The sequence below is a fragment of the Acipenser ruthenus genome, chromosome 21, assembly GCF_902713425.1.
Source record: "Acipenser ruthenus chromosome 21, fAciRut3.2 maternal haplotype, whole genome shotgun sequence".
NCBI lineage: Eukaryota > Metazoa > Chordata > Actinopteri > Acipenseriformes > Acipenseridae > Acipenser > Acipenser ruthenus.
In genome coordinates, this window is record NC_081209.1 from 3,873,518 (window position 1) to 3,892,049 (window position 18,532).

General features: G+C 41.0%; 1 protein-coding gene across 1 annotated transcript; it reads left to right on the top strand.

The window, feature by feature from the left end:
- Positions 1 to 950: 950 nt before the first annotated feature.
- On the top strand, positions 951 to 17,557 carry LOC117428516 (sodium-dependent serotonin transporter-like). Its single transcript, XM_034047616.3, has 13 exons — positions 951 to 1,328; positions 5,004 to 5,138; positions 5,603 to 5,822; positions 6,168 to 6,306; positions 6,662 to 6,796; positions 7,608 to 7,711; positions 9,286 to 9,413; positions 9,752 to 9,864; positions 10,444 to 10,575; positions 11,121 to 11,220; positions 11,635 to 11,735; positions 14,592 to 14,759; positions 15,061 to 17,557. The coding sequence occupies exons 1-13, from the start codon at positions 1,112 to 1,114 to the stop codon at positions 15,139 to 15,141; spliced, it is 1,773 nt and encodes a 590-aa protein (XP_033903507.2). The 5' UTR covers positions 951 to 1,111; the 3' UTR covers positions 15,142 to 17,557.
- The last annotated feature ends 975 nt before the right edge of the window (positions 17,558 to 18,532 follow it).

The window sequence follows — 18,532 nt, forward strand, 5'->3', positions numbered from 1 at the left end:
AAAACCTTTCATTTATCCAAACTACAAAAAGAATAGCTTCCTGCAAAGTATTGGAAGATATTTTGCAGGAAACTGTTATTGCAACTGGAAGATAGATACAGCAGCACTAGTGAGCTAGCGGTATTTTTTGTTGAATATTCTAGCAATAAGGGCTTCGTTGGTTTCCTTTTCCCTTACAAGTCCATTAGCTTTTCTGAGAGCCTGTTGTTAACATGTAGCCGAGCTGTTTAGAAAAGTGCACTTGAGAGCTATCAGACCGGCAATAAACAAAGATCTAGGCATGGAAAGGCTTACACTACAGGCCAGTTACTGGATAGTGCCAGACGTTCAGGAGCAGTGACATGTAATGGATTTGGAATAAAGAACAGCCTCGTTTAAAAGGATATACTGCGGTAAACTCCCCACTGTGGTCAATGTTAGAAAAAACAGGTAATAATCGTTCAAAATAAAATGAAAAGTTCACGGTGTGCTGCGAGGAAGAGAGGCGAGACGCCTGGAAATATTAATTGTGGTATTTGGGCGTCTTGCCACGATGCAACTATACTGCTGTGTTTCCTATACTTAAAATGTTCCCTTCTGCATGTCTATATGACTCACATGTGTTGTGGATACTATTGCCTCTCACATATATAGGTTTAATGGGGTGTTTTACATGTTAGAGAGATGCATTCAATTACGTGAACTCTATGAGGTTGGAGAGGTAGCCATACCAAGAAAGTATATATATATATAAGAAACTTAACATGGTCAATCATACATGTCATGATCGAAAGGGGTTATATCCCATACATTGCTACTGACCTGCCTTAATGAACCGTCTCTAAACCGCAATGAAAATTAAGACAGTGGTCTCTGTGCCCCCCCCCCCCCCCCCCCGCCCCTCTCTCTCTCTCTCTCTCTCTCTCTCTCTCTCTCTCTCTCTCTCTCTCTCTCTCTCTCTCTGGGTTCTGGGTCCCGGAGAGTTGATTCCTTCTCATATCAGAAGGTTGTTTAGGAGTAGATGTGACCCTCCTCCTTTTCAGCATCAGCAAAAAGAAAATCTTCCTCCACTCAACTTCTTCAACCTCACATCTCAGGACGAGGGATTCACTTTTTAAATAAGAAGCCAACAATGTCCCACCAAGACTCCTCGGCTCCCACCGGTAGCCTGGCCAGCCAGGGCACCACTAACGCCGGTTACAGCTCCAGCACGGTGCCAATGATCGCCCAAAGAGATTCCAGGGATAGTTGGAGCAAAAAGATGGATTTTCTCTTATCTGTAATTGGTTTTGCTGTGGATCTAGGCAATGTCTGGAGGTTCCCTTATATCTGTTACCAAAACGGAGGCGGTAAGACGATCATTTTATGTTTAGCTTTAGCACAGTTAAAGATTAGTAAAACTTCAATGGAGTTAACAGATCATGCGTTTTGCGGCTTTTTGCGCGGACTAAATATGTTATTCAACTGCATGTTTCTATACCGGTAGATGTATTGCACAAGCTTAGAGGGTTTCTATCATTTGTAAGAGACAACAAGTCCCGACAAATGTGCAATTCTAAATAAAGGACAAAGTAATCTGGTCAATGGTATAAATATTTATATTTAAGAATCATGTTGATTTATATAGACAGATGCCATATTGGGCTATTAAAAGTGTACTTCTCCGTCTCATCCACGCTACTGAGCTGTCCATGGTAACACGTTGGCAGCACTTGCAATACATGTTTGTAAACTCGTTCAAAAACAACACAACATTACTGTCACATAGGCTGCTGGTTTCAGTTTAAGGCTGGATATTTTTTTTTAATCTTTTTTTTTTTTTTTTGTATTTTTTTTTTGTTGACCAGGTACGTTAAATAAACTTACGAATCTAACTCTCCTGAATCAACCCAATGCGTTTTCAGTAGGCTATCGAAAATACTTTATAAATAATGACAATAAAAACAATACGAATAACAATACAGAATTATTACAAGCTCCAAACAGTCACTTTTCTTCAGATATTGGTAGGTATATAATAACCAGCATATCATAAAATAATTCGTTTATATAAACCATGTATATTAATATTAATTTTTATTGACCTGAAACAAATCAAACAACCAAGAGTAGACAATGCCTATACTCGATCGATTATCTATCTATCTATCTATCTATTCATTTATTTCTTAGCAGACACCCTTATCCAGTGCGACTTACAATTGTTACAGGATATCACATTATTTTTACATACAATTACCCATTTATACAGTTGGGTTTTTACTGGAGCAATCTAGGTAAAGTACCTTGCTCAAGGGTACAGCAGCAGTGTCCCCCACTTGGGATTGAACCCACGACCCTCTGGTCAAGAGTCCAGAGCCCTAACCACTACTCCACACTGCTGCCCCCGTCCATCCATCTATCCATCTATTTATCTATCTATCTAGATATTAGAATTAGTATTTTTCATTTGAACTTTAACTGTTTTTTTTTGTTTTGTTTTGTTTTTTTAAGTTAACATATTTTATATTATGAACAACATGTATTCCTGTTCACTATAAGCATGTTTAGCGTGTATTTAAACGTTAACTGTTAACTGACAATTTTACAAGATATTAGCGCCACTTGAATTTGCCCGTTTAAATGAGAGGGTATTAGGGTATTACAAATCTATGATCCGCGCAGTGAAAGGCTTCTTAACTCTGATCCTGTCGATAACAAAGACAAGACTCCGTGGACTAAATTGTGTGTTTAAATCTGCACGGTCTACCAACCTTTTTATTCGTTTGTTTTGCCCTTTCATGATCCGTTCATGTCTAAATGATGAGTGTCGAATATTTAACCCCACAATGTGTTAAAAACAATATCCACTTCAGTGCCAGCTTGAACTGCTAAAAGAGTAAATACCGCTTTACTTCGAAACTATTTGATCTAAAATGCTTATCTGCATAGAAATGACAACCCAGTTTATGCTTCAGCTAAATAATTGCATTGCAGCCTATACGTATAATTGTTATTACACGTACTATAGCTGTTGTTATAAATAATTAGCCTACTAGTGTTATTTTTAATTGGAAGGAATAGGGGATTCCTAAGTGGTACATTTAAGGACAATGTAACACACTGGACACATATGAACTTACATTGTGAAAACAAAATACAAAAAGAGTTCCAAATAAATTGCAGACCGTGTAAATTATTTTTAAAGAAGTTAGTGGTTTTGTATTGAAGGTCTGCTGAGGTATCGCAATAATTGTTTCGAACGTGTTATTTTATGGTTCAAACCACGACCTGTTTTATAATCATTATCAACTACACCAGTGTAAACACCCTCTCAGCATAAGATAACGTTTCCACGGCGTATTGACAGAGGGCCTACCGTGTTGCATTTTGTAACATGATAAACCACAATGCTTTTTGTACTGTAGGCTATATGCAAAATACTTATCATTTACTTAATTACAAGACGACGTGTCTGTGTGTATATGACACTAAACAGCAGCAGAGTATAGTGTGTTCTTTTTTTTCTCGTGCGTAATTCTGTCTAAAATAGCCTTTCACAGCTGTTAAATCTCATACACTAGTAAACACAACCGTTTTACTGTGAAGTGGTGTTGAGACTTGGCAGCGTGTAGCCGTGCCATTCAGGGATGTTTTGTTGGCAAACGTTGGTGTTAACTTATTATGGGGTTTGTTCGGTAACTGTTGCTTCCTGATTATTATTTTTCTTAAATAATAATAATAATAATAATAATAATAATAATAATAATAATAATAATAATAATAATAATAAATAAATAACGGGGGGCTGCGCCAATATTTAAACTACATGTACTGTATGACCCTGAATATGTATTTGTCATTTAGTCGTGACTGCGCGAATTTGCCAGCCACCATCAGGTGTTTTTTAGACAGGTGCAGATCAGTACCTGCCCCCTCCATGCTACAACATTGGATATGTGCATGTACTCACAAGCTCATGTCACTTGCCTATTGCCCAGGAGTGGAGGTGCAGCGCAGGATGAACACATGTGCCAGACAGAGGCTCCTGTTATATGTACTTTCACTTTCAGGTCTTCCGGTTTTTGCCTTCCTCTTTTATTGTACGTTTCATTGTTAAATTCTGTGGCCTCTCTGATATCAGAATGTAGACTTTATTGATCGTTCACTTTGTTTGCCCATAGGTTGCTTTAGCAAGCTTCACCCCAGGCTTCAAATCTGCTTCCCACTCTGTGAGCCAAGCAGACACCCCACCCCTACCCACAGCAGCACAGCAGCCTGGGTTTAGAGAGACAACAATACCTCGATTCTTCAGCAAACAAACCAATATATAAACAACAAAACAGATGGAATGGTCTTTCAAATGGTGTCTTTGTTATATAGACAGCCGTTGACAGGAAACGCCTGAAAGTAATACGGTTAGGTATCACACTGTTCCGTTTACTGGAACTGAACTGTGTTTGAATTCTGATTATTCCTTATATGGGTGACACGAAGGGCAAACAAAACAAGGGTAATACAGAAGCTCCTTCAAAAGGACAGGCGACGCAATTCGCTGTGAGCTTTTAAGACTTGCAGTTCAGTAGGTGGGTTCTTAGTTGCACCAATATTGTTTTCCTCTTCAGTTCTGCTATATTCACCTCTGCTATTAAATGCTAAATGCCCAACGTTTGTCTTTGACACCCTGATCCTAGAAAGGCATGCAAAGCTGTGAAACTTTACAATGCAATGGAGCCACCTGCTCAATAGGAAAGTGTAGCTAATACATGTTAGCGTGAGTGCCTCTTCATTTGAAGAAAGATAAGGATTAGGGTGTTGTCAGGGATTTCATTCATGTGAATTAACTCTCCAGGAACTGAATACAGTGTTGATGAATCTGCGCAGGATACAACGTGTAGAATTGACATTTATTCGGCAATATAGAAAAGATGTCCCTGTTGCAAGCAAAGCTGGTGCTTCTGTATCAGTTAAATAAGTGATGTTTCAAAGCCGCAGTCTAAAAAGTGAGGACCCAATGTGAGCCATTCTGCCTGTCCCCCCTGCAGGTGCTTTCCTCATCCCCTACACCCTGATGGCTGTCTTCGGAGGGGTCCCCCTCTTCTACATGGAGCTCGCATTGGGGCAGTTTCACAGGACTGGAGCCATCTCCATCTGGAAACACATCTGCCCCATTTTTAAAGGTAAGGAGAGGGTTGCACTAGATAGCTGGTGTTTTCAAAAATGTTGTATAGAGCCTGGACCAGTGGCTCTCAAGACAAAAGGTTTGGAGCCCCCGAGAGAGGCCACCTATACTTGTACCTGTAAGAAGAATGTAGGCATGACAACAGCACAACATGAACGCTGCGCCAAACCACCAGGGCAGCTGCATTCGACAAACACTGTGACAAGTGCCTTTAAATAGGGATTGGCTGAGTGGCTATTCATAAAACCATTAACTCACTGTGTGACAAGAAAGAGGGGCTGTGATAGAGTTGATCCCAGTAAAATGAGGAAGTAAAGGTTGCGTGAAGGAACGGGGGGCCCCGGGGTATTTTGTCATTATTGTCTCTGCTTGTGTAACTTGTGCAGACTGATAAAGGCCCTTGCCTGCTTGACTTTGAGTTCCTTCTCCAGTTTGACCTTGTCTCGTTGTGTGCCGCCGCAGGGATCGGATTTGCTATCTGCATCATCTCTTTGTACGTGTCCTTCTATTACAACACCATCATCGCCTGGGCACTCTATTACTTCTACTCATCCTTCACCAGCACGCTGCCCTGGACCAGCTGCGACAACGTCTGGAACACGCCCAACTGCACCAACTACTTCGGCACCAACAACGTTTCCTGGGATAACTACTCCCATTCCCCTGCCGAGGAGTTTTATACGTAAGTGTATGCAAGCGGCTGGCTGGGGTGGAGGTGTACGGGCAGACACTGGCATGGGAGCAGCGTGGTTAAATATGCTAGGAAAGTGCCCTGTCACCATGGGGTCGTCTCCATGGTGAGGGCTCCACACATCCGCTGTCAGCTGCCAAACGCCTTCAATGCAATTTCGACAGCTAGGTTTCGAAAGTCAATTTCATGAAAAAAAAGCCGTCTGAAATGCACAACCCCCCGTGACTGCTGGGAAAAGCTTGTGGGCTGTGCCTGCAGCTCAGATGACAAGGTGGATCAAATAAAAAGGGTTTGGATACAAATCAATTTTTTTAAAAATTGATATTTGTTTGATAGGAGGAATGTGCTGGAGATCCACAAGTCATCGGGGCTGCGCGGAGTGGGGGGCCTGCGCTGGCAGCTCGTGCTCTGTCTCTTCCTCATCTTCACCATCGTCTACTTCAGCCTGTGGAAGGGAGTCAAGACGTCAGGGAAGGTAACTGCCGTTATACACCAGTGTACAATTAGAGTATTACCCTGAAGCAGGATCACTAGCACACCACAGCCCACATCATTACCAGCAATGGCAACACAATGCATTTGGAACTCTGGTATGCAGCTTTTCTGCCAGGTCTTAATCAATCTTAATGATACCTATAAAACCTGGAGAACTCTGGACCTCAAAGACCCGATTTGTGCGCCCTTGCGGTTGGTGATATACCTCTCTCTCTCTTACCTGGTGAAGGTACAGTACCTAGCAGTTCCCTATATTAACCCCCTCCCTCTACTCCAATGTACAGGGCTGCTCCTGGCTGTTCTTTCTGTTAACCCCCGCCCCCTGTCTTTCTCAGGTGGTGTGGGTGACAGCGACCCTGCCCTACGTGGTGCTTTTCATCCTGCTGATTCGTGGAGCCACCCTGCCTGGCGCTTGGAGGGGCGTCGTCTTCTACCTCAAACCCAAATGGGAGAAGCTGCTCGAGACCAGGGTGAGTGGACAGCGACCCCAGAAGCACGCACATGCGTGCGTTACAGATTGTATAATGAAGTGGCATCATCAATACTGTACTGCTGCTGATCGGTATCAGGAAAGACGAACACAAACCTGCAGACATGCACAGAGACACTCAATGGGAACTGTATTGTGACAGCGATGAGATGCATAAATAAACTCAGCTGCTAATGAGATGGGTAATTCAGTTTGCAATTTCCATTTAACAAGGGCTGTATCCCCTCTCCTGTATAATCAACGTGTTGCTCTTCAGATCTCTCAGCTCACTGAAGCTGGACCCAGCCCTGACATTGACAGTGCTTTCATATCACAAACCACAATGAATGGGCACAGCTGCTATTTTGTATTTTGGTTACCATAACAGGTTTAGTAAAGAAAAAGATCTGTTGAGATAATGAGTTCACTAAAACACTCGTCTCTATTTATCCGAGTTTGCAGTTCCAGGATCACAAGTATCCAGTGCTCACATTTATAAGTTAGGGGTACTACAGTGTTTTTGATATTGGTCAGTGTGCTGTTTATCAAGGGGGTATCTGTAAATTACCAACACATTCTCTACGTAATTACCAATGTGTTTTAGTGCACATACGCAACCTTTTTCAGTACAAATACACTGCACTGGATTTTTTTTTACACCCCTCACATGCAGAAACAGGAGCCAGTGTTAGCATCTGTGTCCCCTACTCCTGCTTGGAATTGTGGGCACTGAGTCACACGGCTCCACTGCAATAATGAAATAAGCGAAGAGCTCACTGCAGTGTCAGTAATGTGGCTCTGTTTTCTCGCAGGTGTGGGTGGATGCAGCAGCCCAGATTTTCTTCTCTTTGGGACCCGGGTTCGGAGTGCTCCTTGCCTTGGCGAGCTATAACCCCTTCACTAACAACTGCTACCGGTAAGACACACCTTTCAAGGAACTGCAGCTATACACCTCAGCCAACCAGTGATGCATTCATCCCACTGCTGTGTCCTCCCATTGCAGGTACACTGAGACAACTAGCCTTTACCCCAGGAGAATTACAAACAAAGAGTTCTCCGTATTCATCCAGCAGACTATTTATTTATGGTATCCCATTAATTGAACAGATATCAGCCAAGTTTCAGTGCTAGAGAGATAAATCACAACAACAACGACAAAAAACAGAATTAAGAATGAACACTAACGACCCTTGATCAAATGCAATTAAAAAGTAAGTAATGAAGTCAGCTGACCAGGAGATGAATGGGGAATAAGGTCTTGGGAGGTACAAATTGAATTGCATGTCCCTGAAATACCACACAATAAAAACTAAAACTGTGCTTCTGGATAATGTAATAAGAGCTCTATTGGATATGAAACAAAGTACCTGAGAAGCTGTTGATACAAAACACAGACAAACCTGGCAGCAGTGAATACGCTTTGAATTCCTCACAGAAATCCACTCTTTTAAAGTTTAATGATATATATCTTGTCTTTGTTTTAATATATACTGCCAAGTATTAGTAGATTTCTTAACATTTGTTTCCAATATTCAATCCACTTATCACAATTTATTTAGAAAGATTGTAAATCTAGTCAGTAATTAATTACACGTGTCTTCTTCTTGGCTATGGCCTGGTTAGTGTGCCAGACTATATTTATTACAGTGACACATTTTTATTTATATGTTGTGTTAATGTCTAGTTCCAAAGTAAATTAAACTGACATCATGTGTATGGTATGCAGTAGTCACAGGCTGGAAGCAATCAGCATTTTAAAAGCAGTACACATTCACTGGTACACTATAGACTTGTATATGCAGTTTGAGTATGCATGAGCTACTTAGTTAGTCGTATGAATTGTTTAATGAACAACATTACAATAAGCGGTGCATTTATAATTGATACAAGATTCAATTATAAAGGCAGGGATTTTATGTGAAATCTACCATATTTAAGGATTGTTTTTTTGTTGTTCTTTAATAGATGCAATCCAAAATCCAACACAGATTGAGAAGCCTTTGCAGATTTTATACAATGCATGCTGGCTTTACTGAAAGCTGTTTCACCACCCCAATGTGTCAAGAGGTCAGATGTCAAAGAGTTTACCCATAAGGAGTCCATAGACTGCCCAGAGTACAGTAATCCGGGAGGGTTTAAACAGCTGTGGGATTGTCAATCACTGTCTCAGATCCTGCTTTAGCTCCCTTGCTACTGTATTTTATAAACCTGATGATCTCATCGCTGAAAGAGGAGGGCTGGAAAGCTTCCATGGGATCTGTGATCATAAAGTGGGAAGTGTTTGTGAACTCTTAGGATTAGGGTTAGGGTTAGGATTAGGGTTAGGGTTCTCTCAGGGTCCATTGTAATGATCGAAATACTGCCGGTCTCTAAATCTGTACACATCTCCCCCCTGTTTTTTTTTTGACACCACTAAAAAGAAAACAATTCCAGTGGAACGAGACGGTGGTGTTTTAATGAAAACTCTCTGTCTCTTTCTGTCTGTGTCAGAGATGCCATCGTGACCAGTCTGGTAAACTGCATGACCAGTTTCCTCTCAGGCTTTGTGATCTTCACGGTGTTGGGGTACATGGCAGAAATGAGGAACGTGGAAGTAGAGGACGTGGCAAAAGACAAAGGTTAGTATTCAGCTCTGATTATAATTATTATTAGTAGTATTAGCTGTACTCATACTGTAGTACTGTAGTTGTATGCATGCACCACTTTGGTTAAGGATCCAATAATAAGCCTTTATAAGCATGTTGTTAAAGGTTGCTACTGTTCATTTTATATATGGAAATTGAAAAGTGTCCTTTTAAAATCAGGATCCAAAGTGAGTTCAATAAACTATGGTAGGTGATAATACAGACTGATAAGGGGATGAATTGAAGTTCAGCTGAAGACATATCTAGCTATACAGGACGTGTTTCAGATGAGACTAGCGTTTCAATCCTGGATTCTGCTGTTTGCCCTGCAGGTCCCAGCCTCCTGTTCATCACCTACCCTGAGGCCATTGCTAACATGGTGGGCTCCACGTTTTTTGCCATCATATTCTTCATGATGGTGATCGCTCTCGGACTAGACAGTACGGTATGTAAGCGCAGGCTGCAGCCCGCACTCCGGGATCTGCTACTCTGCTACAGCAGAGGACTTCAAAACCACCGCGGAACAAGCTTCTGTTCTACAGCTTCATTTTTTATGCAATTGTTTTGTCATACACAATCAGCCAATACAAGCATCCCAAGCATGGTTTCTATCAAAATTCTGCTGTCTTGATCACTGTTAATAACCCTATAAAACATTCAACAGTGCTACATTTTGAAATACTAAAAGAAAAAGAAAAAACATTTGTCATTTCATTTCTAAAGCTGCTTTTGGTATTTCAACATGTAACCTAGTATAGTACCAGATTTTTTAGCCCATTATCCTCATTTGAGGACAGGCTACTTTGTCATTAAATTTTCTCCTTAACTATATTGCGATCAAATTTTGTTATCCGCAAAAGTTAAGTCTAAATGTAATGTATCAAATGACATAAATACAGCTTGTGCTCAAGGACCAATGAATTTGGTAGTGACTGGGCAGCAGGGATTCCTGAACACAGGTGTTGCCTGTGCCTCCTCCTCGTGCTGTACCTTGCTCAGGTGTGCTGTGCTGCTCTGCTTGCAGTTTGGCGGTCTGGAGGCTATCATCACGGCTGTGATGGATGAGTATCCTCAGTACCTGTTCAAGCGGAGGGAGCTGTTCGTGCTGGGGCTGGTGATCGTGTGCTTCATGGGCTCGCTCAGCACCCTTACCCATGTGAGTAAAGAGGCCGTCACATGATCCAACACCTTTGCGTGACGAAAGATGACACAGAAAGGACGCTCAGGGAAATACCTTGTTATTTCCAAATATACAGTAATGTGAAACGCAAGGAAACAAAAATGCAATGCTGATGCCCTTTGACAGTGGAATACGTTTTTATGTGTGTAGGTGTAGGGATAGAGGAATTAGCAGCTCTTATTGTTTCTGGAATTCTGGGTTAGCATGTTGTCAATTGGTCTGGAGCCAAATGCTTCAGGGATACCCGTGTTTTTAGAGGCATCTACATAAAGTAAACTATGCTATTCCCTATACAACAGGTGCTATGAACTGACAACCTGTGTCTGGTTAGGAGTCACAGGAGGATAGGAGGGAGGAGCAGGGGGTCATGGAAGCTAGAATTCCAGGTGGAGTTCTCTCGTTCACGCCTGAAGGGATTGCAGTCATTCGCTATTCTATCGCTTTCGGTTCTAACAGCGTGTTTCGTTTGCTGTGTGATTCTCTGATTGATGTGTGCCTCTGTGTCTGTGTTGGTTCTGCAGGGGGGTGCCTATGTAGTTCAGCTGCTTGAGACGTTTGGAGCGGGCTGTTCAATCATTGCAGTGGTTTTCTTAGAAGCCATCGCTGTGTCGTGGTTCTACGGTAAGTCCTAATGAGTGGCTGTTCTACTGAGACAACCCGAGGATAATCTCCATTGGTGGTAGATGGGTTATTATGCTAAATATTCATGGTAATAGTTCCTAGTGCTTTTTCCAAGTTTGTACAATACATTTACTGTGCTTTATCCTGGATCATAATGATCATCATGTCCATTTTGACCACACTCTTGCCTGTGCTTTACTATGCTGTATTACACTTTGCTAAGCATGTCTCGTGTTATAAAATATTTATTTTAGGGTAGTGAAAACAATGTGAAGGGCCTAAGGTGGCCAGTTAGAATGCCAGCATGTCTGTGTCACACACTTCACCCAATCAGAATCAAGAATGACAGGTACATACACGGTGCTGCCCAGCTTATCCTAAGGAGATATTTTCTTGAATACTCTCTTTCCCCAGGTATCCAGCGGTTCAGTAATGATGTCAAAGCCATGCTGGGCTTTGCTCCAGGAATCTTCTGGAAAGTGTGTTGGGTTGCTATCAGCCCTGCCTTCTTAGCAGTAAGTACAAAGAGCCTAAAGATGAGTGCAGCTTATCTCTGTTTGTCACGGGATGGGTCTGTGCTGATGGGTTTCCATCACCCCTCCACCAGTTCCAAAGGTGTTTTTTTCAATTTGTAATATTGATATTAGTAAATCAATGAAGACCAACATAGTTGTATCTGTGATCAGTAATCACTGGAGGTTCACGGTGTACTGGGCTGGGGAAGGGACATGAAGGCTTCCACCTCTGGGTGGTGGGTTCCATTCCAGCCCAGCTCAGTTAGGTGAACTAGAATGAAATGATATAGTCACCACTACTGATAATTGAATAGTTATGGATTCAGTAAAATGTATTTAGTGAGGTATTAGTGTCGAAGACCAACCTCACAGTAAACATGATTCTCCTCATTCCTCTTTCTGACAGCTACAAAATTCTCCCAGAACTTGTAATGCTTAACCATGCTTTTATACCAGCACTGAAAATGAACAACATGATCAGGTGGAACAAATCCCAACACAGCCATTTGATCAGCTCCAGGTCACTGGGTTAAGACCTTCAGGTCAGGGTAATTGACCCCCTGCTTTGATCACTGGGGCTGGAGTGAATAGCAGAGTGCGTGTGCAATGCAGCTAAGTGGACAAGATCATATTATCCTGGTTGAATTGAAATACAAAGTACTTACTGCATGCAAATATAGCGATTTGCTAAATATTTGATTGACTGAATTATAAACTAAAAAAAAAAAAAAAGCGATTGTTTAAATCAAGAATGGAAAGCTAGCTAGAGCAGCTGAGAGATTAGACAGGAAATGTAATTTCTGTTTCTGTGAGCAGTGATGCCTCGTCAGCGTCCAATCAACCTGTCGCCAGACCCGGACACTCCACTCCCCCAGTCTCGGCTCACTTTATCTGATCAATCCTCCTCAGATCCCAGTAAATCCCCTTTGCAAATGCCAATCCATTCAGTGGCATAACTTAATATTCCTGCCTCCACTTTGAATACTTGCGTGCTAATCTCCGCCTCGTCTCTCAAAGCTCTCAGCTGTGACATTCTGCAGGCTTGTGGGTTCAAAGAAGACTCTATTAGGCTTTCCTTGTTGCTCAGATAAACAGTCGCAATTCACAGATGCTAATGTCATTCTCCGTTTTTATTTTCAAAGCACTTTTTATAAATATATATATAAAAAAAACGATTTATTTGTACTTGATTTCTGCTAACCTTAAAGCTGCTGCAGGTATATCAGATTACCGGTCCCTGTCTGTCAATCGATATAATGACACTTTTTTCCCCTCTTAAATAATCATCTACCAACTTGGCCAGAAGAGACGCTCTTTTGAAATGTAAAAAAACAAACTGCAAGGAATGTGCATTGAATTGGGACTATGTAGTTACACTGCAGTGTAACTGATTATAGCACTACACTGTTGCTGCTACAATGCTTAGTCAGCTTCACCATAAATAACTATCTAGCCTGGAGAGGTGACTGGGGTATCGCAGTGGAGAGTGTCATGTGCTTGTCTGTGTCGTCCTGAAATCCTGAACTAACAAAAGAATTACAGTAAGTCTGTGAAGAAGCACCAAGGAGTGGAGAAGTTGCTTTCTGGGATTTTGAATCAGCCCTCTTTGACTCTCCTTTGACCTTCACTTCTCCTGAGCTGTGGTGGAGATTGCTGTGGTGCGGGAACACAATTGAACATTTTAAAACGTGGGAGAAAAGGGGAGCGGGTTAAATAATAAGGCAATATTGAATAGAAAAAAAAAAATCTTTTCTATTTGAAAATCTTCAACCTTGGTTCTACTCATTAGGAAGATTTATTGGAAGGATGTTGTTTACTCCATGGCCTTCATGTTAATTGCAGTTAATGAGTGAGAACTCCTACGTGATTGTGAGGAAGGTTGTTATCAGCTATCAGGCTGCCCTCGTAACCTCGTGCTTACTGACTGTTGTAGCAGACAGAGACGCCTCTCGCTGTGTAGCAGTCTCATCACTGGCAGACAGTCTGTGCTCTGTAAGGAATCACTGGAGGTTCAGGGTTAGGTGGCTCAGTGTACTGGACTGATGAAGGGACATGAAGGCTTCCACTTCTGGGTGGTGGGTTCCATTCCAGACCAGCTCAGTTAGGTGATTTTAGTCTGGTCCCTGTTTGGGATCTGTCTCAGCCTGGTTCCGTCCTTTAAATATGAGAATATTTCAACTTCTTCTATGTAATCAACAGGAAGCAACCGTAATGAATCATCAATAACTTAAGCAACTTTCTAAATAAGTACATCCCTTGTGCAATGAATGCCAGCATGTATATCTGCATGATATTTTGGTAATTCTTTCAATTAATTGTATTTATCGCATAGCAAGCCCTTTTTCCCTTAAATAATCATCTCATCTCAGTTTGCATGATAGAATCGCTACTAGCTTAGCCAGAAGAGCTGCTCCTATGAAATATAAAAAACAAACTGCAAGGATATGCATTGGATTGGGACTATGTAGTTACACTGCAGTTTAACTGGTTATAATATACTGTATTGCGCTATAGCTGCTGAAATAATGTAAAATGTAAAAAGTATTTTTAAAAAGTTGCAGGCTTTATTTCACAAATGACAGTAGCCAAAGATAAGCCCCCATGGTAATGAGTAACATCTTTGCATCACTTTGGTATCCAGATCTGGAAAATGTTAATCTCTACCTTTCAGTCAGCAGTTCGATGGTCCTGATAGAGAGAGTGCAATGACTGTGTGATATGATTAACATGTACTCTCTCTCTCTCTTGCTCTTGCTCTCTCTCTCTCTCTCTCTCTCACGCTCTCTCTCTCTCTCTCGCTCTCTCTCTCTCTCTCTCACTCTCTCTCTCTTTCCCTCCCTCGCTCTCATCCTGCAGTATATAATAGTGAGCTCCCTGTTGGATCGGCACCCCCTCATACTCTTTGACTACAAGTATCCTGACTGGAGCATCACAGTGGGGTTCATCGTTGGGGCTTCTTCCTTCATCTGGATCCCAGTTTACATGGTCTACAAGCTGGTGTGGACCCCCGGCTCACTCAAGCAGGTCCCACTCCTTCACTTGCTCTATTATCATTGTGTTTCATGAACTTAAAACTAGGGGTGTGCTGATACTCTCACTCACATTGCTGATAAATACTTCTTAAAGTTTCTTCTCAGTATGAGTGCAAGTTTAATATGGGGGTCGAGAGATCACCCCTGGGGGTTGTACATCGGTCTGTCCCCTTCATTGCTGAGGTATACAGCTTGACTGCCTTTTCGTGCCACAGCCAAACTCTCATTTAAAGTGATTTGTGTGTTTCCTATGCCTCACGTCCCTTCCTTTTGTTTCCCTCTCTCCTCCCCAGCGTTTGGCGGTGTGTATGCGTCCAGAGAGGACAATGCGAGAGCCGCACACTGATTCGCTCAGCATGACTCCCGTCCCCTAAGCCAGCCAGGAGCCCAGAACCGAAGGGTGGATGCCTACACCCGTGCGGGAAGCTGCAGCTCCAGCGATTAAGCAAAGAGAAACATTTTTTTTTTAAAAAGACACTTTACAAAGAAACTCCAGCCGAGTCCATCATTTTACCAACAGAAGTGCGATGACAGTGACTGCAGCCTTCTCGAGAGCTCGGCCTCAGAGACCTTGAGGAGCTGAATGAAGACAGAGAGTCTGACCAAGAAACAAAACCCCCTCTACAAACAGAAACAAAACAAAGATAGGCCATTTGCACTGGCTTCTGCTGTGCCAAAGTCCTGAACTGAAGTGTTTAAGTGTATATATATATAAAATTGTGCCAGTGTTTATACTTAGGAATGCTGTGTCTAGATTACGGTAGTATCCACTATCATGCATTGTTTATCTTTCAAGCTTGCGAAAATCTGCTGCCAAACATTCCCTGCAATGCTGATAACTGGGGCCGGGATTTTTGGCCAAATATGTATATAATATTTTAAAATATAACGTATTGAAATACAGTTATCATTGCCATCTTTTAAACAGATAAGAAGGTGATGGAAATTCAGAAATCCTTTGCAAGAGATTTAGCTAAAACACTTGCAAACATAGCTGTAGCCTGCTCACAGGCCTCTGCTATCTTCCTCAAACAATCCATGGGGGAGGGGAAATCAGTTATATTGTCATTGTTATTACATGTAATTGCATTATGTTCAAGGGAAGTCAGCAGTATACTATATATATCTTTCATTCTTTATAAATAAGGCACGCTTCTTTTGCCCACTTGTCCATTATGGAGAGAGTATATATGCCTCAAATATTATACAGTGTGATATTTATTTGATATGTGTTAGATACTTATGCATAGATTGTTATACAGTTCCCTTTCATATGAGGAGAAATATATTCCATATACTGTAAGTGTTCTACGTTCTAAACAAAACTTAGCAGCACCACTGGCGTACACAGCATTAGTAGCAATGGCACTATCAACCTAATAATGACAGCCCATAGCAATCCAGTATATGTCTGCACACTGGCACTGATGTAGCACCAGTAATGTCATGGATTAGAAGGGTGTCTTGGTTCACGCCACTGCAATAATAATTGTATGACTCCAAGCTACCATATTTCCTTTGTCTAGAATAACTGCATTTCTATTGATAATTATTTTGTATTTAAATGCGTCTGTCAGTAACATTCCTGTAGTTTCATCCGTGCTTTATGAAAAAGGTTGTTAAGGTCGGACCATAACTTCTCTGAACGTTATAAATGGCAGGAGCCTGTAAACTGCTGCTGTGATCCTTAAAACACACTTGTGAAACAGTGTGAGGCATTTCAGTATTTGCTATACCTAGTTAAACATAGCTATCTCATTTAGTATGTTACCAAGTGTATCCAATGTCTAAATCAAGCGAACAAAGAAAAGTGGTTTGCAATCTACATATTTAAAGTTTGCTGTAAAAAAATTATAATGGGTGTGGCTGATGTATTTTTTAATAATCTGTGACTGTTAACAAAAAAAGGAAAAAAAAAACATGTTGCCCAACATGCAAAGCATTTAGATTACCTCAAGAACTGAACTTAAAATAACTTCATAGAGAAAGACAAATAGCTGCTACTGTACTACTGTAATCTTGTTGGGTTTGATATGGGGTTGGGGTTGAAAAAAAAAGGACTTGCTAGCTTAAAAAAAAAAAAATTCACTAACTGATCAATTTCACAACTCCCAGCTCATTGTGAAGTTGAAGGTTTGCTAGCTGTGGTCATGGCATGCCCCCCAAGATTATTATTAGAAATGTACAAACCACATATGAAAAGTTCAACTCTACATTCATTGGGGGAATAGTGAAAAGGACACAAAAGAAAAGGCAAAGGCACAAAGTAACTGAGCAGGTTTAACAGGGAGTGATATGGGTTATTTTGGGATTGTATGTCTCAATAGAAAAATACATTGCTGTTCCAACAGTCAAAAGTAATAAATAAGAAACCTATGTGTAAAAACAAGTCTCCTACTTGTACTGAATTGTACCATTCTTTGACAAAGGGCTGGTGCTCATTGTGAGTAGTTGGTCTGTGTGTAATAGAAATGTGAATGTTATTATTGATTGATTTATTGTGTTTATATTTGGCCAGTGTAATCCTGCAAGTTTAAAAATGTAGACTTGTTATTTATCTTACTATCAAAGCATGGCATCAAGGCATTAAAGATTCATAATGCCTGCCTGGTGTTATCAACAACACGTCTGTATCATCAGAAAAAAATAACTGCGCTGGTTCCATGAAATCCAGAAGAATAAAATAATAATCTATATGAAAAAAAAATGGCTTGAAAAATAAGAAGTAAAAATCCACAGGCTGTGGCCATGTATTAATTAAAGATATTCTGTGCAGGAGGACACGTTATTTGATTAAGGTGTACAATCAGATTATGTTCTTGGTATAAGAAGTATCTCAAATGGAACATTACTAAGAGTTCCGACTCATGCCTTTAACCCATTAAGTACCAAACATATTTTTCTTTGAAAAAATCATAACACAAGCTGTATTTATCTAATCTGATACATTAAATTTGTTGTGGTTGACACAATTAGAGTTAGTTATCATAACAATATAGTTAAAGAAAATGTAAAATAACAGGTAGATAAAAATGCTCCAAAAAATTCAAAGTGGCCTGTCCTCAAATAGCACTTAAGGAGTAATACTATAGATATCGTTCTTCCTATAAGCCTCCGAATATCATAGAAGGTAGCAACCCAGGAATACACTGGAGAATGGGGATCACGTCTGGGTTGGGAATATACTTTTGGGGTATGAAGTTCAATTTAGCTTTTTTATTTCAATTCCTTGTTGGATTTGGAAATATCTTAAATTCAATGGCAAATGTTTGGCTTAGAAGTCGTTTTCAACACTGAGCCAAACTGAGTTTAAGATTAGGATTTCTTGTTAGTTTGGCTAGTATAAGGCTTCATTGACAAACACCAATAAAACCCTGGATGCTCCCGACGATTCAAACCCTCTCTTGATGCAGACAGCATTTGTGGTTGTATCGCTTGTCTTTTCAAATGATAGCTTTATATGTTCTTTATTTTGTGTCAAAGACACCCATCTCTGTGAAACGTGGATCAATCGGCTGAAGAAGAGCATTTTTTAATTACTGTGTTGATTTGCATGCGCCTGCACCCTCCTGTAGCATTCTGCAGCTCGCAACACAAAGGCCTGTATGCTTCAAACCTGAACTGTTTTAATGACATGTTTTATTAAAGAGCTGCCCACAATTACTGGCTGATGCAAAAGGGGCTCGTCTGATATGCAACTGAAGACAAAGCAAGCTGAATAATATCGCCCTGCATTCATGTAGCACTGTAGGTGGAGATCAAAGC